The following is a 26,803-nucleotide window of genomic DNA, read 5'->3' on the forward strand; positions in this document are numbered from 1 at the left end:
ATGATTGCAGGGCTACATTAGCTTCAAAAACTTACCTGTCATCGGACCAAGCCACGGTGCCACTCCTCAGCCTCAATCGCCAGGGACGACGCATTCAACAATACGTGTAGAAAGAAAACAACAAAATTGAAAGATCTACTGCTGCGGTGCGCACGCCGCGCAGGTCCGGCTTTGCCCATAATACGGTTAAAGTCGGTTGCGTTCGTTGTCAGTAGAACAACGTAATGCCAAGTTAGAGATGCCAACTTAATAAAGAAATTAACTATCCGGTATATCTCCGTTTATAGATCGCGAATTTCCCATGAGAATACAAGCAATAAAATATCAAGTCCAAATTGATTGAAAGCTCATTCACACTAGTGATATATTTCCTCCCTGCTTGCTGAAATACTCTAAATATCTTAGTGGATACCGCCAAAGTTTTTTTGAGACCACCAACTTCTACCGCCTTCCAGACAGCTGCGGTTCATCACATCTGTCAAGAGCGGAGTGATGGGCAGTGTGGCCAATGCTTGTAGGATGGTGGGTGCATTTTAATTTTCACGGAGCACTAATGCTGAAGTCACAGGTGAGCTCTTTGGAGTGGCAGGCAAGTGATCAGTGACACGACTGAAACTCTTTTTGCATATCATCTTGAGTAACGAACGTCGTATGGGCAGATTGTTGTTGAATGTCGATGTGTATTGGGACCCATATGTTGCCTTCCTTCCAACGTGCTGCTATTGACCAACTGGCCGCATCTTGTGGTGTGCTTCATTAAAGATATAAGTAAGTGCACATCTCACTTTGGGTGCACTACTTATCGGTAAACATCAGTAATGGCTGTCAGTGTTCAAGTCTTTCGCGCAGGATGGTCCCGGCACGGGTCGTTGGCTGCGACGTGGCAGACTGTGAAATTTGTGGTCGCGGATTGACCGGCGGTTCCTCATTGCCCCAGGGGCTCAGGGGGCTCCAATCGGCACAAGAGGTCCTCTGATGGACATTTGCGGGCCAGGATCCCCTGAAATTGCGTCGGGCCAACTCTCTGAGCCCCCTCGTTGGACCCTTGATCGCCGGTCCCAAAAAGTCCTGAGCACTCATGGCGTGTCCTGCCCCCCCCCCCCCCTCCCGGCCTGCGCACCCCCTCAACTTATGATGGGCCCATCTCAGGTCTGAAAAGAGCCTATTTCTAGATAAAAAGCATGCCTGTAAATTAAATGATAGGGGCCTAAGGGACTATGTGTATGTCAGACACCAGTAACTCACAGTTGGCTACATAGCCACATAGGCCTAAGGGCCCATTTCCCAAGCAGGGACAAAGCTGAAGCAGGTGATTTACATTGGTCAGATCCTATAGTGCCGAATGGGCATCCTGTGCTGGCAGAAGGCCAGAGTTGGTTAGAGGCAGTGCTCGAGGAGGCCCAAAATGCCTGGAAAACATACCCAGTCTGATGATGAAGGGCTTAATAGGAGGTGTGAGAGCACAAAGGGCTGGTCAGAGTTTTATTCAGGGCTTTGGTCTGCAAGGTCAGACCTTCAGATGACTGCCAGAGGGCTCTTTGCACTAATCATGGACACCCTGAATCAATATGGGTCTATATGTCAGTCAGACACCACCTGTACCACACAGTCCACCCCGTATCAGTATGGGCCCTCAGACACATTTCCCCATCAGCTACAAAGTGGCAAGTGATTTTTACTGGTCCCTGCTGGAGTGCCTGACAATGGGTCCCGTGCTTGCAGGGGGCCACAGAGTGACCAAGGGCAGTGCTCAATGAGGCCCAAAGAGGGACCTGGGTGGCCCAGCAGAACAAACTGTCAAAGGCCCTGCTGGAGGGTATAAGAGCCTGAAGGATTGGCTGTAGGTCACATATAAAATTGCAGCCCATAGGGTTGTGACCTGACATATCAGCAAGAGGTCCTCTCATACCTTTTGAAGAACCCTGAGACAGCGCGGGTGCCTAACTCGGCCAGCGACCGCCAACACCAAGCAGTTGGCTGTCTGCCAGGCTGCACCCTGGGTGCCCATTGTTCAAACAGGAACAAGACTGGGTCGCGACTCCCATTGATCTGGGTCCCTGAAACAGTGATAAGGGCCCATTTCTCGGTAGGGGGCTTACAGTGCATAACAGAGGATCATGTCCGGGCTAGTGGCCCGTAGTCTGTCGCGGACTTTGAGGAGGTCCGAAGAGGGGTCGGAGTGCCCTCGCAATCAAGGATCAAGGGCCCGATTAGACTCGGACATCCACCCTCACCTGTAGTGTCAAGACCTGAAATATCAGTCAGGGAGCTTTAATTAGGCCACTGTTTGTTAGGATTTTCTATCTCTATCATAAAGGGCTTTGACACGGAGCCAAACAGTTGGCTCCATATCTGTCTGGGCCCTTAAGACCCATTTCCAAGCTGGAACGAGGCCGGGGCCCGCGATTTGCAGTGTTCGGGGTCCCTGATACAATGGGGGCGCTGTTGTCGGTCAAGGGCCACAGTGACAGACAGGGATCGTGTGACGGCAATTGACTGGAGTCGGCCGGAAGCGGTGGATGGAGGGGCCCGAAAAGAGGCCGAAGGCTCTCTTGAGACCAAAGATCGGGGCTTGTTTGTAAGGCTAAATGGCCCAAAAGGCTTACTTTAGGTCACATTAAGGACCCTGCCCGTAGGGCCGCGATCTCAAATGTCAGTAAGAGGGCCTTTTGCATTGACTGGGGACCTCTGAGAGAGCATTCCTCTGTTTCAGCCAGAAATCACCAACACCGAACAGTCGGCTCCGTGTCGGTCTGAGCTCTGAGGGCCCATTTCCGATTTCCAGGGACACGCCGGGCCCGCGATTTTCAGTGGTCGGGGCCCCTGTAACATTGTGGGGCTCTTGTGTCGTTCAGGGGTCCACATTGCCGAACAAGGCATTGTGTGTCGACGAGGGGTCTCGAGCCGGTCAGAGAAAGATATCCTCAGCGGGGACGGAGACGGGACCCCGAATGACAGAGGCCTCTTCCGTTGGTCGTGGTCTTCTGACAGTGAAAGGAAACATGACAGTTTATAATGCTTGTTTACATTGAGACAATGGAAGAGTCCGTGCTACAGGGCCCCAGTGCTGAACAGTGGACCCTCCAACACAACTCCAGCATGGTCCATTAATCCGAAATGAGGTCTATGTGCTAATTATTGGACCACCTGCGGCGCTCAGGAAGGCCGTTGCGTCAGCGGGGGTTCCCGCGTTGATCCGGGGTCAGCTGCGGTGTGCACGGGTCAGAAGGCCTCCGCGTCAGGGAAGGGACCAATGTCATATGATCTGTATCCCTTTAATGGCCGCCGGATCGGCCAGTGGATCCCGTATTGCCAGGGTGGCTGCCGGAAGACACCCCGCGGTGGGACAGAAGTGCCCCTCAGCCCTTGACCGGGGGCAAGATTGCGCCCCCTAGTGTTCTATTCAAGGGGGCTCATTCCCGGAAATAAGGGGCCTCATTAGTGTTGAAAAGAGTGGGTTGATATGAGTTCAAAAACGAACGAGGTAATCCTATGTTGGCCTGAGAACGTTTAGTATTTTGCAGAATCAACTAGGGAAACAAATTATTAAAAGGTTTGAGCCTGCGCGCCCGTAATCTCGGAGGCAGGGGCAACGGTAGCCTTAGTTGCAGTTTCCATAAAACCGAACGGCGTTGGCCGTTGCAAGTAACGCCAGGCGACGGGTGCCTTGCGTGCAAGAGCGACCTTTTTGGAACGGACTTCCGAATGTCTCAGAAAACTAATGTGTACCGTTCAAAGGTCAGGCTGGGCGTATCTTTCTTACAACTTTGAGGTTGTTTCCTTGACAGAAAACAACTACAGCAACACGAAAAATGAAGATTCTGTCTTTACTCGTCCAGTCCTACCACCAGATTCCAGCACCGCTTCGTCGTGTTGTAAAGGCCAATCCGTTCAATTAATCAATCTAAGAATCGCACGGGTGTAATATACACTCGGCTTCCTTCTTAATGTACGGTTTGAAGTCCCAAATCGTTCCAAGGTACTTGTGTCAAATGTGTCATCATTTTCACCCACGCGTTGGTGACGGTTTGATATTGAGAGCAGGCCGACGGTACAGGGTTTACGGAGACTGCAACGCCTGGTGTCGAGTTTTTTGCCGAGATTCGCGAGCGTGCATGGTCGAAACTGCGTTACATAATTCGCATCACTTATCAGTTCTGATTGAATGCTAAACTTTCCCATACAAACACGGCTTGGCTATGTTAAGAAAAAGTAGTGATCCATTTCGATCTACACTCGCGGAGTCCTTAATATCTATGTACAGCCCAGGTCAGATTCTGACAAAGCTCCCGAGTTCTTTTGGCTTTGAAAAGTCCACCGGACCACCGTAAAACGAAGGGCGCGGATGATTTATTTCATACAGTCGTTTACCGCATGATTTTTCACTTGATTGATTAAAACTCAAGCAGAACTGATCTCGCGGTACCTTTTGGCTTCTATTTCAGTTGTAGAAGAGAAAAATAGCATGTAAAAAGCATGCCCTCATAAACAGTTGGGCCATACTCGGTGACATTTGGTTTGGGGGCTTTTACTCTCAAGGGGCCATTGTTAACCCGGTGTCCCTCCTTTGCCAAGGCTCTGGCTGCGCGCCTGTACTGAAAGATAGGGCCCATCAGTTTGGGCGGCCCTTCGTAAAGTCTTTGCCACCCCCCAATCCCAAATTCAGATACGCCGCCTCTGTGGTAAACAGCAACTAATGTGTGGATTGCACACTAAGTATGTGTGTAGAATATTCAGTGTGCCTGAGCTTCAAGATCTTAAAATTCCAATGAGATCTGGACATGTCAGAGGCTGGAGAAAAATAGTATGTAAATATTGTGGCCCCCAAAAGCATCACAACTCCTGAAGGCATTGAGGTGTCACAACTATCACGAACCCACAGAAAAACGAGACCCTCCAATGTCAGGCCACTCATGTAAACGTGAGTGCATGAGTATAAGTCTGTGCTGAGTGTATGGATGCAGTGCGAACATGGGAGCAACAGAGAGTCATCAGGAGACTATGAAAACACCAGTGGTCATAGAAGCACCACTGCCCAATGTGTGCGGGGCCTCATTACCCGCCTGACCAGGTGGCGGCCGCTGCACTCTGTGTACCGCGGCTGATCTCAGCGGCGTCCGCTCCGTGCTGGGACCATGGGGTTCCGTCCATCGGCCGCCCGGTACCGACAAAACAAACGTCAGGCTCGATCTTTGGTCGTCAGCAGGCGTAAGCTCTCGCTTTCTGGGACTTTTTGTAATCGTGCGGTAGATCCAGCGCGTCATGTGGCTAGCAATTTAAGCTTGATATGAGCAGCTGGGAGGTTTTCTGCCCAATGGCGCCTTATTTGACGTCGCTGATAGCAAGTGCCATGTAAAGTGGCTGTGCTCGCCGTGAGGAGGCGTTTTGGCCGCCGTAGAAATACCGTCAGGACGTCATACTGTCAGGGATTGTGGTGGAGATGCGCGCGTGGGCACGCACAGGCATGGTCGAGTTTTCCGGTCCTTCAGGCGGGAAAATGGGACGTCTGCGCCGGTTTTTGATGACGGCTGGACGCATGTCAGAGCTGCACTCATAATCCTCACTGCCGGGACGAGCGTTCGCTGCCGCCGTCTGGCGACTCGACCCCCGCTGCCGTGGGACGGTTCGCTCTCGCGGCTCCGGTCCGGCTTGCACCAGCTGCGCGTGGCACACGGCTATCGTTGCCGCCTGGCACGCCTTTGCCACCGATGCCGCGCGCCTGTGCGCCCCCTCCGCCCGGCCCGCCCTCGCTAACGTCAGCGCGCCTGCCCCAGTGCTGCATGGCACGCCGTTGTCAGCGCCGGTGGCTTCCTGGCCGCCGCCGATAGCCTGATCCTCGCCCTCTCGACTCTACGCGGTCGAGAGGACCTTATGACCTTATGAAGAAAGACCTTATGCCTCTCGTTAATGGCTCACAGCGTGAGCTTTGGACGAGGCTTCAGCGGGACGCGGGCTATGGCGATGTATAGACCGACACCACAGCGGGGCCTCCCCGTGGGCTGCGGCGGCTGTGGCACGCGGACGGGCCGGTCTCGCGGCTGCACCAGTCTCGGCGGCGACGGCGCCTGACGACGTCGCCTAAGCCCGTGCCAGCGATAGCCTCTAGCCGGGCCTTCCCGTACAGCTTAAAATGCGGGCAAGGCGGTTTTATAAGAATCGCTGCTCGAGGAACGATCATTGTCCGAGAAACCCCAGCGGTCGCGACGCGGCCTGTTATGGTTAACATTTAAGCTCACTCAAGACTGTAAACATCGCAAAACTGACGTCATACTGGTCTGACGGCGATGGTAAACCCCATGCAATGAAGCTTTTCGTGATATTAGTTCGTCCGCAGTGGTAAGTTTTATAGACGCGACCGCCACAATACTAAGAACGAGCCTGCAGTGTACAGTCCAGGGTCTACAGCACACTGGCACCCGCCGCGACCGAGAAGGCTGGTGCTTTCACAGCGGATTACAAGAGATCACGAGATCGGAAGTGTAGCAAACCCGCGTATTGTTGTGAAACAACAAATCTACAAAGAACTGCAATCGTCTTCAAATATTCCTTTACCGCTTCACGTAAGGATGCCACAGTTCTTCGTCGGCGCCAGAGCATCCCGTGTCGCCCACGCGACGGTAGTGTGTGATGATGTTCACGATGATTAGCTAATGTTACTTTTCTTTGATGTCTTATTGACGTCGTTACTGCTGGCGCAGGCGTGATTGCAATGGCTGGCCGTCCCACTTGCAGCTTGAGTCATTACATGCGATTGTTGCATGGCCTTGTAATCTGTAAGTTCTATTTAATGACGCGACATGCCATCATGATGTGTTTTTAAAGACATGTACAGATTTGTAGTGAGTTTGAAAATGAAAGAATGTCGTTAGAAGAAAGATGATATTCATACATTCAATTGGCATTTTCTTACTTTGACGACACCATCTTCACGGTGGCAAAACGTGGCGACCGGTGGTGCGTATTAGAATTAAATGTGACCTTACCGGGGGCTTAGAATTTAGATGCTGTTTGCGCTGCTGGACTTGAAATTTTCGCGCTGAAGATTCCTGCCGCGCAGCTGTTGATTGTTCCTCGCGCGCACGCTGAAGTTTCTTGAGCCGCGCAGCGTTGATTGTTCTTTGGCGCGCGCGCTGAAGTTGCTTGAGCCGCGCAGCTGTTGATTGTTCCTCGCGCGCGCGCTGAAGTTGCTTGAGCCGCGCAGCTGTTGATTGCTCCTCGCGCGCGCGCTGAAGTTTCTTGAGCCGCGCAGCGTTGATTGTTCTTTGGCGCGCGCACTGAAGTTTCTTGAGCCGCGCAGCTGCTGGTTGTTCCTGTTGCGTTATGTCCTTTGATCGAGGTATAACAAAGAACCCACACTCTATTTTTCCTGTTGCAGTATGTCCCGTGATCGAAGTAGACCAAAGGACTCGCACTTCTTTCCCTGAAGAACACACTACATAATTAGCCTGATAAGCACTATTATACTCTGAGCAGGCGACTGACGACTGAGGGGAACCAGAGTTTTCTTCTTTATTTATCCGTCTGTTCATAGCCCTATTTCAGTGTTAAATGGGACAGAGTCGGATAAAGTGTCAATATGTCATTGGCTTGGATCTAAAGGTTTTGGAAAGTACCGCACATCGTCTGGCCGGACAGGTTCTGTCCACATGCTCTGTATTGGGCTGCTGTCCCAAATTGTAGAACTACTGAATACTGAACTGTTAACAACGTAGTAGTGACTTTAGCGCCAATTTATTAAATATATTCGTTTGTTATTTTCGCGTGTGCATGACGCTTTCTCGGCTCCACCTCGCCTCGTACCCCGTCGCTGCTGGGGTGCCAGTGGCGAATTCGAGTTCACTCGATGACAATCTCCGAACACGCGCGTACACGAACTCTATCGATGTTTACATCGTAGAGACTGCAAAACACGTCACGGCAGAGACATCACTAGCTGGGAAATGCCGGACGCTGGGATGGCGCCTTGCGCCGCGCTCGCTGCTACACTGGTCTCTCACCCCGCGCGCGTGCTCCCCATGTGTCGTCTATGTGGTCTCATACCCCGCGCGCCTGCTCCCCATGTGTCGTCTATGTGGTCTCATACCCCGCGCGCGTGCTCCTCATATGTCGTCTATGTGGTCTCACACCCCACGCACGTGCTCCTCATGTGTCTTTTATGTGGCCTCATACCCAGTGCGCGTGGTATCCATATGTCGTCTGTGTGGTCTTATACCCCGTGCGCTTGCTGCCCGTCTGTCGTCTATTCATGTGCTGTGGGTAGATGTAATGGACCTCCTTAAGGCTGTTTGTGATACACGCTGTGTTGTTTGTTGTCATGGTCATCGGCAGCTAATCTCTTGGCGTCCTTTGTCAGTTTCCCGGGACTGCCGTCAGTTCCAGCGGTATGACGGGTAGAGGAGTCTTGCTGACTCGCTGCGCGTACTTCACAGGAACGATGCGCCTACTCGCCATCGTGATCCTCCTGTTCTCCGCCACGGCGGCCACGGACGACGACGACGAGGATGACATCGTCGACCTGTACGCAAAGGACGACGCCGTCGTGCACATGGACCACACCAACTTCGACAGCCTGCTGTACGGCAAGCAGCACGTCTGGGTGGTGGAGTTCTACAACAGCTGGTGCGGCCACTGTCAGCTGTACGCGCCCACCTGGCACCGCGTGGCCCAGCAGACGGCCAGTGAGTGGCAGCCACGCTCTCCGCGGCGGCGGAACGGGTCCGGCCCCCGGCTGGACGACCAGGCCCCTCCGCAGCGGCTTCACCGGTCTGGCGCTTGACCATGGGCGTGGCCGGTGCCGGCATCGCACGCTGCCGAGTCGAGCCGTGCGGTCTTCCCGTAGTCGTCGGACTGTTACATCCGTGTAGGTCTGGGGGATGCTGCTTTCACACGCATTGCTTTTGTTGTGTTTTGTTTATCAGGTCGTCTGCACTGTCGTTTTGCGCATTATCCACGTCTCTGGGAGTGATAATGTTTGAGTCATGCGGCCCAAAAATGCTGCATTTTGATTGGTTTTAATGGAGAGTAAAGTGGATGGTCCAAAGAGTGTTTTCTTTATTGTGAAGTGGTTTTTCGTAGTGCAGGCAGGTGCTCATTAACGTTAGTATTTTTGGTGGTGCCTTGTTCTTTTCAACCATGTGTTTTCTTTCAGAAGCAACCGTGGTTTCCACCTGTGCTCATTAGTTTGTCTGCTTGTTTACAGAATGGGACCGCGTGGTGAAAGTAGGAGCCATCAACTGCGCGCGTTCTGAGAACCTGGCCCTCTGTCGGAACTTCGATATCGGAGGCTACCCCTGGATCAAAATGTTTAAGCCTCTAGCGAAGGAAGGTGATATTGGCAAGATGAAGAAGCACAAACCCCTGGAGGAGATGCTGGACGTGATCGTTGACTATGTGACTGAAGTGCAAAGTGCTAGTCATCCTCCGCTCTGGCCCAACCTGGCGCCTTTCCAGTAAGTAACAGTCTGGATCCGTCGTCTAATGCAATGCATGTTCCGTGACGTTTTAGATGATGACTTGAGTCAGCTGTCGGCCGCGCTGTGGTGCACCGCTCGGGTGCAGCATCGCACCACGTGTATGTTGGGAGTGGCCCGTGTGAGACCAGGTGCTGGGACGAGCACCCGCTCCTGTAACCGCGAGCTCGGCTGACAGCGTGACGGCTGAGTCGAGTCGGTGGTGCCGCTGTGCTCTGGTGCCTCCGCTGACTCGCAGTGTTCGACTCGCGTGAGAGTCCCGACGACTCGGGATCAGCTCGTCGCCCGGCGACTTCGCAGTCGCGCGCGCGCTGACCGCCCCTCCTTCGGCAGGGGCTCACTCTCGGACATCATCGGCTCGCCGCAGCCAGTGCACGCAATCGTGCTGGACAAATCCGCCGAGAGCCACGTCGGCCGCCAGCTGATCCTCGACCTGAGCAGCCAGGAGCAGCGGCTAAAGCTGGTGCGCGTGCTTCAGCCGCCAGCTGGCTTGACGCTGAAAGAGACGGCGCGCCCTCTGCTGGTGACTTACCGGCGAGGCGCGCGCGAAGTGCTCGCCTCGCATGACGGCCTGCCGCCGCGCCGCGTGTTCGGCGACGCGCTGCGCCGCATGCTCGGCCTGGCCGCCGAGGAGGTGCCGGCCAACGGCACCGTGTCCACCGCCGACCCGGTGGGTCGGCCGGCGCCGCTCGCCGCCGACGACGGCGTCTTCATGGTCGACCTGGAGAACACCGTCGGCTACGCGCTGCAGCATGAGGTTGTGGGCCGCAAGCTGATCGCCGGCGAGCAGTTGGCGGCGTTACGCGAGTTCGTGCAGCTGCTGGTGACGCACCTGCCCGGCCGGCGGTCGGTGATGCAGGCTCTGACGGGCGTCAGCGCCCTGCTGAAGGGCCGCCAGCAGATCAGCGGCGAGGACCTGCAGCAACATTTGGCGGCGGCCGAGCACCGGCTGCCGGCGCACCGGCCGTGGCGCGGCTGCCGCGGCTCGCAGCCCCAGTTCCGCGGCTACCCGTGCGGTCTCTGGTCGCTGTTCCACACGCTGACGGTGCATGCGCACCAGCAGGACCCGGCCGCCGCCAGCGTACTGCCCGCCATACACGGCTACGTCAAGCACTTCTTCAGCTGCGCTCACTGCTCCCAGGTGAGTGGGGCGTCCTGCTCCTCCTGAGTGGCGCGACGGTGTGGCGTGGTCGTGCTCCCGAGTCATCTTTTGAAAATGTGCTTTTTGAAACACACGTATTTGAGTGGGGCTGGCTGTGTATTGCTTAGTCATCCAGGAGGTTGCATGCACGGTATAGCTTTACCCGAAATTTCACAGATCGGCCAGTCCAAACGGACACCGGAATTTGTTTACTGTGCACTGATTAATACTGGGCTGCGCCTGCAGTTCCCAGCGTGGTCAGGAGTGTTGTCGTCTGTGACGTGTTACATATGCCGAGCGAGTCGGACTGTGCCGTGTCCCGCTCGCCGTGCACCCGCCGTTCGGTGGTTAGCCCCGACGCCCGGCCGTTGCAGCACTTCCAGGAGATGGCCGCGCACGACGGCCTGTTTAATGTGACGCGCGCCGACCGCGCGGCCGTCTGGCTGTGGACGGCGCACAACAAGGTCAACAAGCGACTGGCCGGCGACGCCACCGAAGACCCTCGCCACCCGAAGTTGCAGTTCCCGACCAGGAAGCAGTGCCAGGCCTGCTTCAGCGGCGACGAGTACTATCCGGCCATCGTGCTCTCCTTCCTCGGCAGCTTCTACGGCCAGGACGTGATCCAGCTGGACGGGCTGTCGACGAACGCGCCGGTGGCGGCGTCGGCGTCGGCGGACGCCGCGGCAGCACGGGTAAATAAGTCGGCGGGCGCGGCGCCCGTCAGCCTGGCAGGTCTCTATCTGCTGCACCACCACGTCGCGGGGATGAAACTGTGACACGGCACCTGCCGTGTGGGGACAGACGGCCAGTGGAACTGTCAGGAAAACAGGTTACAGCAGATCACGTTTGAAGGCCAAATTTACTCGCTGATGACATTGTGGCCCGCTTCGATCATCCTTCATGGGCTCTGACATCTGACGTACAGCATTTGAACCGTTGAAAGCGCGAAATAAATTTTATCCGGTAAGCTCATGTTGTTTGCGAAGCCCGGTACAAACCGATGGGGACTTTAACACTGCGCGCATTCCGCCAAACGCCGATGCTTATAGAGCCAGTCCGGTTTGCAGAGCGCGAGGGCATTACGACAGCAGCCCCACACATGCTCTGACACCTGTCATCGTGGACGATGGCAGGGGTTTTTGTCGCCTTGGACACCGGTCTGTTTCTGATGTAGGCGCGCTCTCTGATGCTCCATGCGGTATTCGTTGAATCATTCGGGCGTCATTGCCAGCTGACGTCGCCGCTTTGACGCAACCTCTGCTGATTACCAAGGTGCCAGCTGGCGGCCAGCGCACCCTTCGACTGACGCTGCGCTGCCGACCGTTGGGATTGGTTTGGATCTGCACCGCACTGCTGTCGTCTGAGCGAGCTGTGTGTATGTCATTGGGGCTTTGTGACACATTCAGGTGCTGAGGCTGCGTGACACTGCATGCCTCTCACCCGGACTGGAAGGACGGGCACCGAACCGGGGAATGTGGGAATCGAATCTCTTGCCTCTGGTTTCCCAGACGCCCAGCTCAAAGGGAATGTTCCACGTGTGGAGATACAGAAGCAAGCATCGCATATGATGAAATAAGCTCACATAACTAACGGTGTGTTTCTGAGTGGAATGGGCTGTTGTAGACAACATAATTTTGCTAATTAGTAAATGTGCCCCTCCGTATGTCATTGTTTGATGCGTACCTTGCAAAGCATTGATTGAGAGCTAATTGATTGCCGCTATATCTGGAAATTCTGCTCACAAACGCCAGAGGTAAACGACTCGACAATTATATTTTGCTTGGCTTTGATTGCCACATGACCAATGGAATGACAGGATTTGATTGCCGTTATGGCGTCATGGATGTCTGAGCGACCTTGAAGTTGTCTGCACGAAATGTTGTGCACATCTTTGCAGGGACGTGGCTCAGAAACTAGACAGGTTTAGACCATAAAAAGGGCAGGGCTATAAACTGCACTGAATGATCTTCAAGATGACTACTCCAGTTGAAAACCCCATACAAATGTGAAACACTCCCTTTAACGACAACACTTTGGATGCCCCACCAAGACAATCGCTGTCCCATCCTATCGTGACTTATCGTCAGGATAAATAAATAACGAGCTGGAAATTAAGCACAAGAAACAATTGTGTGTCTCAGAAATGATTTCGATCAAGTCAGTAGCCTAAACTTTCCTATTGCGTTTATTTTTTTTTTTCGCTGTCCACTGCGCTGCAGGAGTGCCACAGTCAATCGTCCCGCAAAGAGCACTGCGATCCTATCCTCGTGGCACCTCTACGACGCGTGCATGCCGATACCAGGCATGTACTAGGTGTGCTGGCTCCACTCCTCACTTTATGTTGGCCCCACCGCATGCTGACCACAAACCACGCAGTGGCCACAAATCGCGCACTGGCGGAAACCCGTACACCGACTACAAACCGCGCTCAGACCACAAACCGTGCACTGGTCACAAAGTGTGCTTTGTGCGGTACACGGGGGTTTGCTGTGTGCGCATGCCGGTATCGCCAGGCGCGAACGTTGACCGCGATTACCATGCCCGTGCCGATGGGGTCGGTTGAAGTCTCCGTGCGTGTACGTTGGCGGAGTGCCATGCGGGGCAGGGCACTGCGTGTACAGCTGCGTGTGTGTGTTTGTGCTGGCGGAGTGAGGCGCGGGTGTGTGCTGAGCTGGCCATCCGTGTGTTCGCCAGCCGCCGGACGCCGTCGTGGAGGAGAAGAGCCGGAACCGAGTGGAGGCGGTGGCCCGCCGCGTGCATCAGAGTCGGCTGGCGGGCCTGCGCATCGTGCCGGCGCCACCCGGCCAGATCACCAGCGGCGACGTCAACCTCTGTGTCATGCTCTGGACCTTCAGCTTCCTTACACTTGTCCTTGCCTTCTTCCTGTTTAGGATGAAGAGGCGGTACAAGCGCAAATATTCCAACGCCTACGGGCCGTTTTCGTAACGCAGCCGGTTAGGAGTTTGTTTTTGTGTGGAGCAGGTGTATTTAATAGGGTAATGACTCGACCAGAGTGGGGCGTGGTCTTACCTGATGACCAGATGCCATAAAAGGTGTTATGCTTGCGTGGGTTGGTGCTCCGTTTCCATCTATTTTTATACTGTTGGTGCGAACGCCTCCCAACGATCGCCTTTCATTGCCAGTCAGACGTCTGGGTGGCATCCAAACACTCTGTGGGTGGAGCGCGCCCCGCCCACACCATCCGTCGACACAGAGCCACGCCTCCCACAGTCCTGCACCGTCCGCCCCTACCCGGCCTGGCTGCGGACCAGGCCAGTCCTGTCGGAGTGCTATCTAGCTCGCCAAGGTCGGTCCCATACTGGGTGCTGCTGGACTTGTGTTAGTGCTCGGAAGACTCGCGTTCACGGCATGTTTTGGTGGCAGTGGCTGTGAGGCAGCTATGCTCGGTGCAAGGCCGACCGGGCAGATGGCAACATGCACATTCCGTCAGATCTGAGCGGCTGACCCTGCTGATCTAAGCCAGATTGCGTGTGGCAATTATTTGTGGTGAGTTTCTGTCTAAACAACTCATTTCGCCCGTGTATGTAGTTATGCACAGGCCAGGCATTATCAAATATTGTTGAGGAGGCGTTGCTGTTCGTAAATTTTCTATTTTGCAAGCATTGAGGTGGTTGGCTGGATGAATTGTGATGAACCAGAAAGACTTCACCTTGCTGTACTGCCGTTGTTGGTAGATTATGGATTGCTGCGTTGGGAGGTGCAGCCGAGGGTATTCTGTTTTGCCCTGGGCTGCTCCCAGGTCCTTGATGCAGCTCTGGATTGTCTCTGTTATAAGTACAGGTAAAGTTTGTGATATTAAATGATCGGTGTTGGACTTCGTTGGATAGTTTTATTGTGCAGGCTTGGAGGACGAGCTGTGCATACATTTTCTGTCGGTGGTTTTATCTTTTGGGGCACACGTCAGTTGTTTCCTATGGCGCTATCCTAATAAATGAATTGCCGTGACCTGACTTGGCTCTTTTCAAATGGAACTTCGTATGGAGTGATTGTTCGTCCTGCTGCGGTGTTAACGCAATGTTCATCGCTTAACGGTGTTGAAAACGCGATGGCAATGAGAGTTATCAATCTGGGGAACACCGGGCGCACGTCGTGTGGCGCGAGAAAAATACTCTCGTTCATAACGTAAGTGAGACCTGAGGCGTTATTTGCCGTCTCTCCACAACCTTCCCGTTTGCGGCGTGATGGCCGGTGGACGCGCGTAGCCTTGCTCTGGTGCTTTGTTAGCTTTCTGTCGCTTGGGGCAGCGTGATGGTGGTTTTACTGTTGGGACTCCATCGCTCATTGCCCTGGTAGCTTTCATTGCTTCTTGTCGTAGCTTTAGCTTCAAAAGAGTGGTTTGCGTAAGCGCCCTCAGAGTTGAGTACTCCCGCCACGACTTAGGCTCCGCATCTTCCGGTCACCAGGAAGTGCTGTCATCTGCCAACTGCTGTAAGAAACGGCTGACGGGGAACTGAGCAGGGTTTCTGCTCAGAAGTTTCAAGTGTATTAGTGCTGTGTTGTTAAGTTTTAAGCCATTCTAATAACTAGTTTGTACGATTAATTTAAGGTTGAGGTTGAGGTCGGAAAGCCAAGCGTTACGGGATGTCTTCTCCCTCCGGCGAGGGGCTTGTTTGCCTCCCTCCACCTCTCGCTCGGTGGGGCCGAGCTTTGAGTTGGTTCGAAACGTGGATGGGGGAAGTTTTCGAACAGTGAATCCCTTCACCATCCGCGGTGAGCTAGAATTGCACCCTGGCGAAATGGAAGATGCGAAACCGCTCCAGTCAGGAGCCCTCCTAGTGAGGGTGTTTACCTGAACACCAGGCCAAGGCCCTGCTGAAATTAAACAAGTTCATGGAGCGGGATGTAACGGTCACTATCGCAGACCGCATAAATACCGTTCAGGCGGCTTGTGCACAGCCCGGAACTAACCGAGCTGTCAGAAGAAGAGCTGCTGGGGGAGCTGACTGAGCAGGGGTGTGTGTGAGGTTGTGCACCTGCCCTCCCGCCGTCCCGGCATGGGCCCCCCTCCACTGGTCCGACTGCGGTTCAAAGGGCTTAAGCTCCCATAGGCCATCTACTGTGGGCACCTTGTGGTCCGTTAAGGCCTGCCCCCCCCCCCCCTCCCTACCCCAGCAACGCCGCACATATCAACGGTTCAGCCACACTGACCGGACCTTGCCGGGCTGCACATCCAACCTGCGGCCGCTGCGCGGACTCCCTCTACACGCGGGAGTGTGGCACCGGAAACTTGCGATGCGCCTCATTCAAAGGCCCGCACGCAGCTTGGGACCGCCGTGCCTGTCCCACCTGGGACATGCAACGTGAAGTGCTGAGGGAGCGCCAGCAGGCAGGCGGCGGCAGCGGCCCTTGCACCCGCTCAACGAGAGGTCCACTCGCAGGAGTGGCCCACACCACAGGAGGCAGTACACTCGCCCTCGCCATTCCCCACTGACACAAGCTCCACAGCGTCGCCCCCTCCCCCCTCCGCGTCCTCTTGAGGAGCCTGAGATACTGAGCGAGCACTACGCCACGGCACAGCGCTCCCTTCAGCGCGCCGCACCTCCTCAAATCAACCACGTCTGGTGCGGGAGCCCGCGCCGACCGATCCAGTTGAGGTTAACCCGGTGGTTGTGAGCCTCCCTGAGGAGGAGCCCGCCCCACCCGACACAGAGAGCCTCTCTCACACCATGTGCGTAGATGTTGCCCCTCCCCCCCCCCTCCCCACCCTACCGGCGTCCCAGGGAGCCCCGTCTGATCCTCGGCCGCCGGGCTGCTGACACCGGCCCCGGGTCAGACCCTCGCTCGATCATCTAGCCCGACGCGTTACGCGCTCTTTCCGTCTCTCCCCTCGATCTTTCTCACCGCCGCTCCGATGGATGGTCTCCCTCCCCTTCCTAAATGAATCCCCAATTCGGTGAACTCTTGCTGCAATGGAATACAAGGTGCCTGGCATCCCATTGGGGAGAATTAAAAGAATATATGATACAAAAACGATTGATAGCCGCCGTTCAACTGGCCTTTTAACCACTCGGATTCCTTTAATTTCAATCGTAATATCAACGGTTACTGCCTCTATGCAAATACCGCAAACGAAACTCCGCGCCGAGGCGGCTCGGCTTTCGTTTGTCTCCAATAACCTGTTGCATCGTCAAGTTCATTTGAATAACCACTTCAATTTAGGTGCAATCACTGTTAAATTAGTACAGTTGGATCTTGCTCTTCTTTCTGTGCCCTAGGCCCACTAATCATGTCTCTTCAGCTGATCTCTCTGGCCTGCCAACGCAAATTCCCTCGCCCTGTCTGCTTCTCGGGGACATGAACGCCCCCCCCCCCCCCACACACACACACCGCGCATGGGGTTGTAATGCCACACAAGTAAGAGAGCGACCTTCGCAGAGACTCATGGACACTCACCTCATGCATCAACGAACTAACACCGTAAGTCGAATCGTATGCTTTCACCTTTGCGGAATGGTTGCCGTCCCGGCCGCTCCACGACGGACGACCTGGTTCACAGTCATCGATTCAATTCAGCTCGGATTTCAGACTAAACCTAGTACGATAGCACTCTTCTCTTCGTAGATTTAAAGGCCGCTTTCGATAGGATGAATAAAAAGCTCTCTTCATTAAGTTGCATGACATCGGAGTTCGCGGCCGTCCCACTGATTTCATCAAAAACTTTTTAAATGATAGGACACGTTCTGTGCGTTGTGGAAATACTTATTCTTCTCCGATGGCGCAAAATCACGGCCTTCCGCAGGGCAGTGTCTTATCTCCAACCCTCTTTCTCGTGATCCTAAATGGTGGTTTCAATAAGCATTGATAATATTTCTTTTCGTTTCCATTATTCTCTATATGCGGATGGTCTAGCGATGTGGTACACGCATGCTAATGTCGACCAGGCAACGCATTACATTCAACTAGCTGCGGATGACATCCACACGCGGTGCACACGGTGGGGACTACAGAATTTCCCCAGCAAAGTCAGCAACAATTCTCTTTTCTAAACGAAATAGCGTACAGCCTGCAGTCTCCCGAAACTTAAGCGGTGAAATAATCCCTCTTGTTGACAGTTCTAAATAATTGGGCGTAGCACTAGATCGTCGTCTTATGTTCAATGCTCACTCTGCCGACCTCAAGCCACGTTGTACCAAGCGATTCACCATAACAAAATGTATTGCAGGATGAGAGTGGGGTGCCGACAGACGCACTCTCCTCCGCCTCTACACCTCCCTGATACGCGCGATCTTGGACTAAAAAGTATTTCTTTTTGATGATATTTCTTCCGAAAAATAGAAATCCTAGGAACCATCCAGAATACTTGTCTCCGCATACTGACTGGTGCATTTCGCACCTCCCCGGACCGAAATCTGTTCGCGGACACGAATATCCCCTCCCTATCACACCGGGAAACATTGCAACTTCTCAGATTTCACGCACGCGCCGCGGGGCACGTTGGCAAACCCACATTCAATACCCTCGCACACCTCCGCCCCAACCGCACAGTTACCAACGTGGAGCTCCAGTACCCAACCATCAGCACCCGCATTATCCGAGCGCAACGTGCGCTCAATCTCCAGGGCATTCCCTGCAGGCCAATGCCCAGTCCCCGGCCCTTTTGGGACGACCCTGTACTAAACGTGATATCTCTGTTCAAGCAAAAAAAAAAAACATGTCAATACCCAAAGCGCGCGGACTCTTCGCTGAGTTCAAAGAGGAACACGACCAATACGCATTTATATACACTGATGGCTCCCGGCGTGAAGGCCGCACAGGGGCCGCGTACATTCATCATTATCATCATAAATACAACCGCTTGTCAAATTACAACGCCGTGTATACAGGCTGAGCTAATAGCAATCCTGTCAGCCCTGCTGCAAATCAAGAAGAGTAACATACAAAGGGCTGTCGTACGCGCAGACTCCCATTCGTCGCCACAAGCTCTCATGACACTCCATAATGCACTCCATCCAATTACAAACGGTATGCGTCGAACGCTCTGCTCTCTGCCTCAACAAACTGACGTAATATTTCTCTGGATACCTGGACACTCAAATATTCATGGAAATATCATCGTTGACGAGACAACAAAACTAAGTCTGATGTTACCAAAACGCAATCATCTTCCATCTTCCTTCCTTTCATTGTCCCGTTTCCGATATTCTTGCAGTCATCAATTTACATTTTCGTTTGCTTTTCCAATCCGATTGAGATGAACGCGCTCATTACCAACTTCATTCAATCAAACCCGCACTTCAGTACTGGCCGGCAATTAACCAAGACAATCGCCACAACGAAGTGCTACTTGCCAGACTTCGTACCGGTCGCACCCAAATCACCCACTACCACCTTTTCCAGCGCACTCCTCCTCCGCTATATCACCGTTGCGACATCCAATTCACGATGAATCATTTCCGGCTCGTGTGCCTGGTGTATCAGCAGCAAGACAATCCGCTCATCAGTTACAGTCCGGTGCGTCAGCTGACGGTCCCGCGCCTGGGGCTACAGTCCGCCGCCAAGGCGGTTCGCCTCGGAGGCCTCATCAGAAGAGAGCACGATGTCATCATCGAACCGACTCACCACTGGTCAGACTCGTCCACTGTGCTGTGCTGGATCAGAAGCGAGAGTAGGCGCTACCACACGTTTGTGGCGAATCGTGTGGCGGAGATACAAGACTCATCCAATGTCAACGACTGGCGCCACGTGCCGGGGTCGATGAACCCCGCTGACGTCGTGTCCAGGGGCTGCAGTACGTCAGAGCTCTGCGAAAGCGAATGTGACTGGTTGCAAGGACCCGGCTTCTTGTCGCTGCCTCCAGAGGCATGGCCGGCTGAGCCTTCGAACGACATCCAACAAGAGGACTCCACGGAAGAAAAGGTCGCGACAGTGACCGCGGTGACCCAGCCTGACCCGGTCATCCAACCAGCCAAGTTCTCGTCCTGGTTGAAGCTCCTCCGGGTGACGGCATGGGCTCGGCTCCTCGACTCTGCAAGAACTACAAGGTTGCAAAAGACGACAGAAGCTTCGGCTCGTTGTCGGTGACTGAGCTTCGCGGTGCCGAGGCGGTCTGCCTTTCGACGGGCCCAGGCAGACGAATTTCCCGCTGAGCTGGACGCCCTGAGGCAAAATGTTGCACTGTTACGTCGCAGCAGGCTGCTGCCGCTCTGTCCTGTACCTGGACACGGATGGACTCATCAGAGTTGGAGGACGGCTGCGACACGCCAAGATCACGTGCGAAAATCGCCATCAGGCGTTGCTGCCTCCAAGCCATGACGTTACTCGCCTGGTCATCACGGACAGGCACCAGCGCCTGGCGCACAGCGGACCAGATCACGTCCTGTGTTCCCTTCGTGAGCGATTCTGGATCCTGCGCGGTAGAGCGGGCCGTAAAAAAGTGGACAGCCCCTTGCTGGCTCTGCAGGAAAGGACGGGCGACGCCGAACCCGCCAGTGATGGCTGACCTGCCAGCAAGTAGAGTAGACCCACGCGGGCCGCCGTTCTCTGCAGTTGGCCTTGAATTCCTCGGCCCGATCGTGGTGAGGAAGATGAGGAAGACCGATAAGAGATACGGCTGCATATTAACCTGCATGGTGACGCGTTCGGTACACATCGAAGTCGCACACTCACTCGACACTGACAGCTCCATCATGGCGCTCAGGCGCATGATCGCCAGACGGGGCCGTCCTCAGCAGATATTCAGCGACAACGGCACCAACCTGAAGGCGGGAGAGCGTGAGCTCCGCAAATGCTTGCCAGAACTCAATCAAAACCGAATCGCTGACGACATGAAACAAGAGGATATTGATTGGCGATTCAACCCGCCTGCCTCTCCACACTTCGGTGGCGTCTGGGAACGGGTGGTACGCTCTGCCAAGCGCGCACTCATGGCAATCATCGGTCACAACACGGTCACCGGCGAAATGCTGCTGACCGTCATGGCTGAAGTCGAGGGTCTGCTGAACAGTCGACCTCTCACTCACGTCAGCGCCGACCCAAACGGCCTGCAGGCGCTGACCCCTAATCACTTCCTGATTGGTCGCGCCGGCCCAAATCTGCCGCCCGGTATATTCGATGACTCCGACATGAGTGGCAGACGACGCTGGCGGCACGCTCAACGCGTCGTCGATCACTTCTGGAAGCGGTGGCGTCGAGAATATCTGCCAGAGCTGACGGTGCGGCGGAAGTGGCTGCAGGAGACGAGGAATCTGGAGACTGGCGACCTCGTCCTGGTAGTCGATGACAACGAACCGCGTGGGCACTGGCCGCTAGCCAGGGTAGTGAGGCCGTTCTGTGGTTCCGATGGTAGGGTGCGCTCCGCCGAAATCAAAACGGCCGGGGGTATGTACGTGGGCCGGCGGCGCGCCTCTTTCTGCTGGAGGCAAGCGCTTAGACGTGCCGCTGTGGTAGTGTCGTGATCACGTGGTATTTGTGTTGTCGAGATGCAGTGGGAAGCTGTGCATCAATTACGAATATGTTTGCACTGTTTTCGGTTGCAAGCTAATGCAGCTGACTAACGTTGATGGGTGCTGTGTCGCCTTGTAGATTTTGTGTTGTATTATCGGGTTTCCAGGGTCGATACGCCAAGGGCGCGTGCGTTTACCCGAAAAATGTACATTGGACGCGTTTTTGGTACGATCGATCGAGAGAATTGTGCTGCCGAAGTCGGATGAGTGGCGATGCCTTTGTAGCTACGGCATGATTTGTCCGATCTGTCTGTGTTGTTAGCATAGAATTGATCCAAGAACCGTGGATGAATTATGGTGCGGCTGTGTTCCGTATAAATCTGCCTTTACACGGTTTCCTTTTTTGTGAAATGTCGGCTTTGCTGTCCTGTCTCTGAGCTTCTGTTTTTTCTCCATTTCTCGGTCCCCTGTCGAGTTTCCCTTTAGATTTATGTTTTGTTTAGTTTACCGTCCCTGCGACCCCGGTCCTACGGCCAGCCCAGAAACTGCGCCGCATGTGTCGTGTCCTGCGCGGGGCCGCGCCGCCCGGTAACGGGGCAGTTGTCTCGCGAGCGCCGCCAAGGAGAGGACGCGTATGTCCTCCTGGCCCGAAATTCAAACCTCAAAATATAGCATCAGCCGACGGATGCGTGTTGACGAACGATCGAACGATACCGAACAGATATATCACATCACATTGTTCCCCTCCCAGACACGGGAGGCCTTCCGACGTGTGCAGTTGGTCCCGGATCAGCACAGGAACCCTCATTGACGCAATTACATCCCAAATTACCAAAGGTGGTCCAATGATTGTCCGACAGGCTTCAGTTCCGTGCTTTTCTGTTTTTTTCAGAGATATTGAGGAATCCCTGAACATAGATTGCAGGTGAAATGGGCCTCAAGCTTGTATTAACATTAACTAATCCTTGTTCGTCTTAAAATGTTCAAGATTCAGTCAGAATTGATTACTGATAAAAAGACTATGTTATATGGTTTTGAGCATACGCGTTCGTAAGTCATGGCAACAACAGCCTGAACGCTAGGCGTTGCAGTCTCCATGAGCCGCGTGGCGTTGCTGTGACACCAGACGATGGCCAATAATCAAACGAAAAAGATAACGCACCTTGAGGAGGATGGCTGGTGAACTAGTTAAATCTGCGTATATATTTAGATGTGGTGCAAAAGTAAGCTAAAACAACATTAATCTCAAAAGTGTGTGTGTGGGGGGGGGAGCAGTTCACACTGCTCGGCCCCCCCCACCCTGAAAAGTGGGGGGGGGGCATGGGCCACCTGCCCCCCCCCCCCCCTGTTCCTACACCCATGTCAATAAGTAACTCATGAGATAGCGACGTTCCCGAGTAAGAGCAACGCATCCAACCTATACGTGTCCCACCGCGAGGCACCACCTTTCCGTGGTGAGGGGATTGTGTGGCCCCAATGACCCTGCGGGCGGTTGGGAAGGCTTGCTTGCTTGTTGTTTGGGCGCCCCTCAACCACCAGGATCCGGTCAACCCGGGAACGCGGGCGAGGGGGGCACGGCGACCCCGATTAAAACGAGAATCACGAGTGCTGAATGAGCTGGATGCGGGAAAGCGGGTAATGGGAAGGGAGCGGACGGTAATGGGAAGGAGCGGGAGCTCGCGTACCGGCGGGGTCGCTACGCCCTGAGAGGAACAGCTTGCGCTGTCCACCATGTAGTGTTTATAGAGCTGACCAGCTCGCGTACGGTCTGGTTCGGTGCGAACCACAAAACGCGTGGTAACGGTCGGTGAGAAACTGTTTATTTATTCAAGGTCAAACAGGGATTCACTTCAAATGGTAGTAAGGGAGGGTATGGTAATACAGGGGAATGTGAATGATTTTCATTTCAACGATACATAGACACTACGCACCTGTTACCGAAGCTGGGACCCGAGGGGGCGCTAGTCCCCTGCACCGAACGAAACCGGTGTCCCTGTGGGACCCATCTCTGATCGAGTCAGAGCCTTTGCGGGCGCGCGTTTCCCCTGACCCCTCCCCTTTGGCCGGAAGGGGCGCTTCACAAACCTCCCCAACCGCCCGCAGGATCATTGGGGCACACAATCCCCCCACAACAGAAAGGTGGTGCCTCGCGGGGGGACACGCATAGGTTGGATGCGCTGCTGTCACTCGGGAACGTCGCTATGTCATGAGTTACTTATTGGCACATCGCCTCTCCCACACCCTCCAAACGCTGCTAGGCAACAACGATCCTGCCTTAATCGACCTTGTCCTGGACTTCGTAATTAAATCGCCATTGGGTACGAAGGTCTGGCAAGATCTGATTCTCCACTTAGCCCCGTGGCACGTGCGAATCCCGTCGGGAAAAGGCAACGGCCGGGTGCCCAACGTAGCCAAGCTTTTACCCACGGGTTTTTCCCCACATATGCAGTAAATTGTGATTTCAAATGACGGTCGTTGTTGACCATATTTTCCGTATTGCATAGCCTATCAAAGCAAAATTGCATATGTGTGGTTTTCCCGTGCCTCCCATCTCTAAAGTGGCCGCCGGACTTATTTAGCCGGCTCTTGCCGGACAAGTCCGGTCTTGCGCGGGGTGGGTTGAGAGCCTCGCCTTCCTTTCTGAGCGAATAACGTAAGTTGAAGCCACTAAAGAAAGTGGTTCGCGCGAGCCGGTGTCCTTTGGTCCGTTCAAGAAAACAAATAGGACTGGTCGCCCTGCAACGCTCGATGAATGCGTTGTTCCCTGCAATAAGCACGTTGTTCTTCCGCGTGGCCGCGGGCCAGGGCAGCATTTGACATTGGCGGGAAGTTGTCTGTGCTTGCTGTGCGATGCACACAACTAAATTTGTGTCTTGCACTTAAAAATACTGGGACTTGTTCATAATGGCATACAGCAGTTTACCTGATGCTCGTAGACTTCAATAGGGTGAGAGGCAGGGAGATCTGAAGGTAATGTAATTTATCCCTCTCTCTCCATTGTTACCTGCTGGTAAGGATGACTGACTTGCCCACTAGCAAGGATGACTGACTAGCATCTTAACTCAAGACATGACAGAAAATGTCAACAGCAAAACACTACCATTCTACCTTCTGATTGCAATTGTTGCAATTCATGTCCCATTTAAGGATGCAAGTGCTGAGGCAGTCAGGATAGCTTATTATATCCAAACTCCTCATCACCATCTTGAGAAAGCACAACATGTTTGTGTCCCTTATTTTGTGCAAACAGCTGTTTGGTATCAGCAGCCCATTGTCACTTGTGGTGGCAGTTGTTTTTACTTAAGCCTTTCTGCAGCAGGCTCTGATACCGGGCTATCTTGGTGGGGGTTGCTTCCCAGCTGAGAGCAGCTGGTTAAAGTTGGGATGGTGCAACCTGCCCCCATTAAGAGAGGATTTTATCTGGATGTGTATGATGCATATGCATCCAGCATTATACACAGACCTCAATAACCATTTTTCATTGGTAGCAAGGGCTACACGGGTTTTGGAGAGATAAATGGCCACCATGTTCCAGTCATAAGCATCAGCCTCATAGCTGGTGGGGTGGTCAGGATTGTCCTCAGTATCTTTTGGTCCTGCTACTTTGAGTGTTGTCATGGGCATGCATGAATTTTGAAAGCAAGAGAAGGCAAGTCCCCAATGTTATTGCTGATCAGACACTTGTACTGGTGACACACTCATTGTACATATGCACAGTTAGAGTGGCCAGGCAGTTGGATGACAGGCCATATCATTGGTCTGTTGGTGTGAGGTGCAGGGGTGGATCTAGGATTTTGTCAAAGGGAGGGGGGACAGGACATTGTGGGGCCCCCTGGAGTTGGGGGCCCCTCCCCCAAAAATATATTTGCATTTCAGTCATTACATTGTAAGACAGGTTGTATGTAATATATATATATATATATATATATATATATATTCATGTATGTGTATATTTACTATGTATTTATTTAATAAACATGGAAGCCTGTCATACTGTGCACAGTCCTATAAAGCAGAGGCATGCTACAGATGCATACACATTGAGTACACACAAGTGGCTCTCATCAACAAGTCTGGGCCCTCAGGGCAAGCAAAAAGAATGCAAGACCAATGTGGCAGGCCCATAAACGATCAGTAGTGCTGTGGCATGCTGACATATAAGGCTCTGGCCATAGCACAGGACCGTCTGAGCAAAAGGGAATTATTGAAGACCATGAACTAATACCCCTGCGCGATCACGAGTGCAGGGGCAGGTTAGCAACACCAGCATCCATGGGAGTTAAGAGTCCTCTGCAGATGAGACCAAGGGGGGAGAGCCTTCGATCACAGTGGAGGGCCCCTGAACACCCAGTGTTTCCGTGCCTTACCTTATAAAGAGTCCTAGCAACAGCACAGGGCCCTCCAGGTAAGTGGAAAGACCCCAAGACTTCTATGAAGGGAAACTGAGCACACCCTGGCATATGGGACCCCAGAAAAGTGTATAAGCCTTTCAGGGCTTATACACTCCACTCCACAAAAGGGAAGAATTTGTGGAGGAAAACCTGATTAATGAACAGTGCTCAGGTATGAAGGCAAGTAGCATCCCAACAGCACATTGAGCCCTACAAGAAAATGGAAAGAGATCAAGGACAACGTGGAAAGCTCTTTGGAGATCAGATTGGCCCGGCAAGTGGACATATAGGGCCACGCACCCAACAGCGTAATGAGCCCCAAAATGTTCCCAAGCAACATTTTTTCAATCAATGAGGAATTAACTTAATTTATTCGTGAACTCTTTACTTTTGCTAGCAATGGTTCTTGGTTGTCTGTTGGCTCAAAATCGTCTAAGTTCGTTGTCTGTGATAAGAAATATGCGTCCGTCCGACCGGTTATGGGACGGTTTGAAGCTTTTAGGTACCCACGGCATGGTCCAGCGGGGGGGGGGGGGGGAGGGGAAGTCCCGTGCCTCCCCACCCTCTGCATCCGCCGCCGGCCCGAGCAGCTGAATAGATGGGGCTCGCCAAGAACATAAGGCCATCCATTCAAATAGGAAATACTCAACGCAATGTGTAGGGCTCTAAACGATCGAGTGCGCCCAAGCAGGTTAACATATGAGGCCCCCGTCAAGAGCATGAGGCCTTCCATTCAAATAGAAAGTATCCAAGACCCAATGTAGAGGGTCCCAAATGATGGAGTGTGCCCGAGCAGGTTAACAGCAGGTCAGAAAAGAAGTACCCGCGACCCAGTGTGGAGGGTCACCGAACGATTGGGCGTGCCCAAGCAGGCATCAGATGGGCCTCCGACAGGAGCGTAGGGCCTAGGGAAGTGACAGAGTATTAGAAACGCCCTAGACCAATGTGGAGGGCCCATGAGCACACCGCAAATACGTCGGTAGGTTAACCGGGACACACGTAGAGGGCCCCTGAACAACCGAGAATACCTCGGCAGGTTAAGATATGGGGCCCTGGCTATAGCTCACAAAGCCTTTCTGGCGAATGGAAAGAATCCGTGGAAGGGCCCGTGATTGACAAGAGTGCCCCGACATGGTTACAGGAAGGGCCCCAACAACAGCGCAGGGTCCTCCGAGCAAATGCAAAGGAATGAAGGGCAACGTGGAATGCCCCTTAACGATTGAAATGATCTTGCAAGTAGGCATATAGGTCCCCCGAAAAGGAGATGGGGCCCAGAGACAGTGCAGTGAGGCTTAAAATTTCCAGGTCACAGCTATTCCAATCACTGATCGGACTGATTGTCAATCAGTGAATGTTTTTTGACTTATCATAGGCCCCTCACTTTCGCTTATAACTGTT

The 26,803-nt window shown here is 53.7% G+C and overlaps 1 protein-coding gene across 2 annotated transcripts; it reads left to right on the forward strand.

Moving 5' to 3' along the window:
* Positions 1-476: 476 nt before the first annotated feature.
* Positions 477-14,466, forward strand: LOC119100821 (sulfhydryl oxidase 2). 2 transcript variants are annotated; one of them, XR_005094466.1, is made up of 6 exons: positions 477-568; positions 8,430-8,678; positions 9,200-9,449; positions 9,804-10,611; positions 10,986-11,986; positions 13,306-13,394. XR_005094466.1 is itself a non-coding variant. In XM_037223974.1 (6 exons), the coding sequence occupies exons 2-6, from the start codon at positions 8,435-8,437 to the stop codon at positions 13,555-13,557; spliced, it is 1,872 nt and encodes a 623-aa protein (XP_037079869.1). In that variant the 5' UTR covers positions 477-568; positions 8,430-8,434; the 3' UTR covers positions 13,558-14,466. The 2 variants fall into 2 exon arrangements, 1 of the variants encoding a protein (XP_037079869.1); XM_037223974.1 differs by having other exon boundaries at positions 10,986-11,303; positions 13,306-14,466.
* Positions 14,467-26,803: the final 12,337 nt, after the last annotated feature.

The sequence above is a fragment of the Pollicipes pollicipes genome, unplaced genomic scaffold (assembly GCF_011947565.3).
Source record: "Pollicipes pollicipes isolate AB1234 unplaced genomic scaffold, Ppol_2.1 Scaffold_4881;HRSCAF=5763_pilon_pilon_pilon, whole genome shotgun sequence".
Lineage (NCBI taxonomy): Eukaryota > Metazoa > Arthropoda > Thecostraca > Pollicipedomorpha > Pollicipedidae > Pollicipes > Pollicipes pollicipes.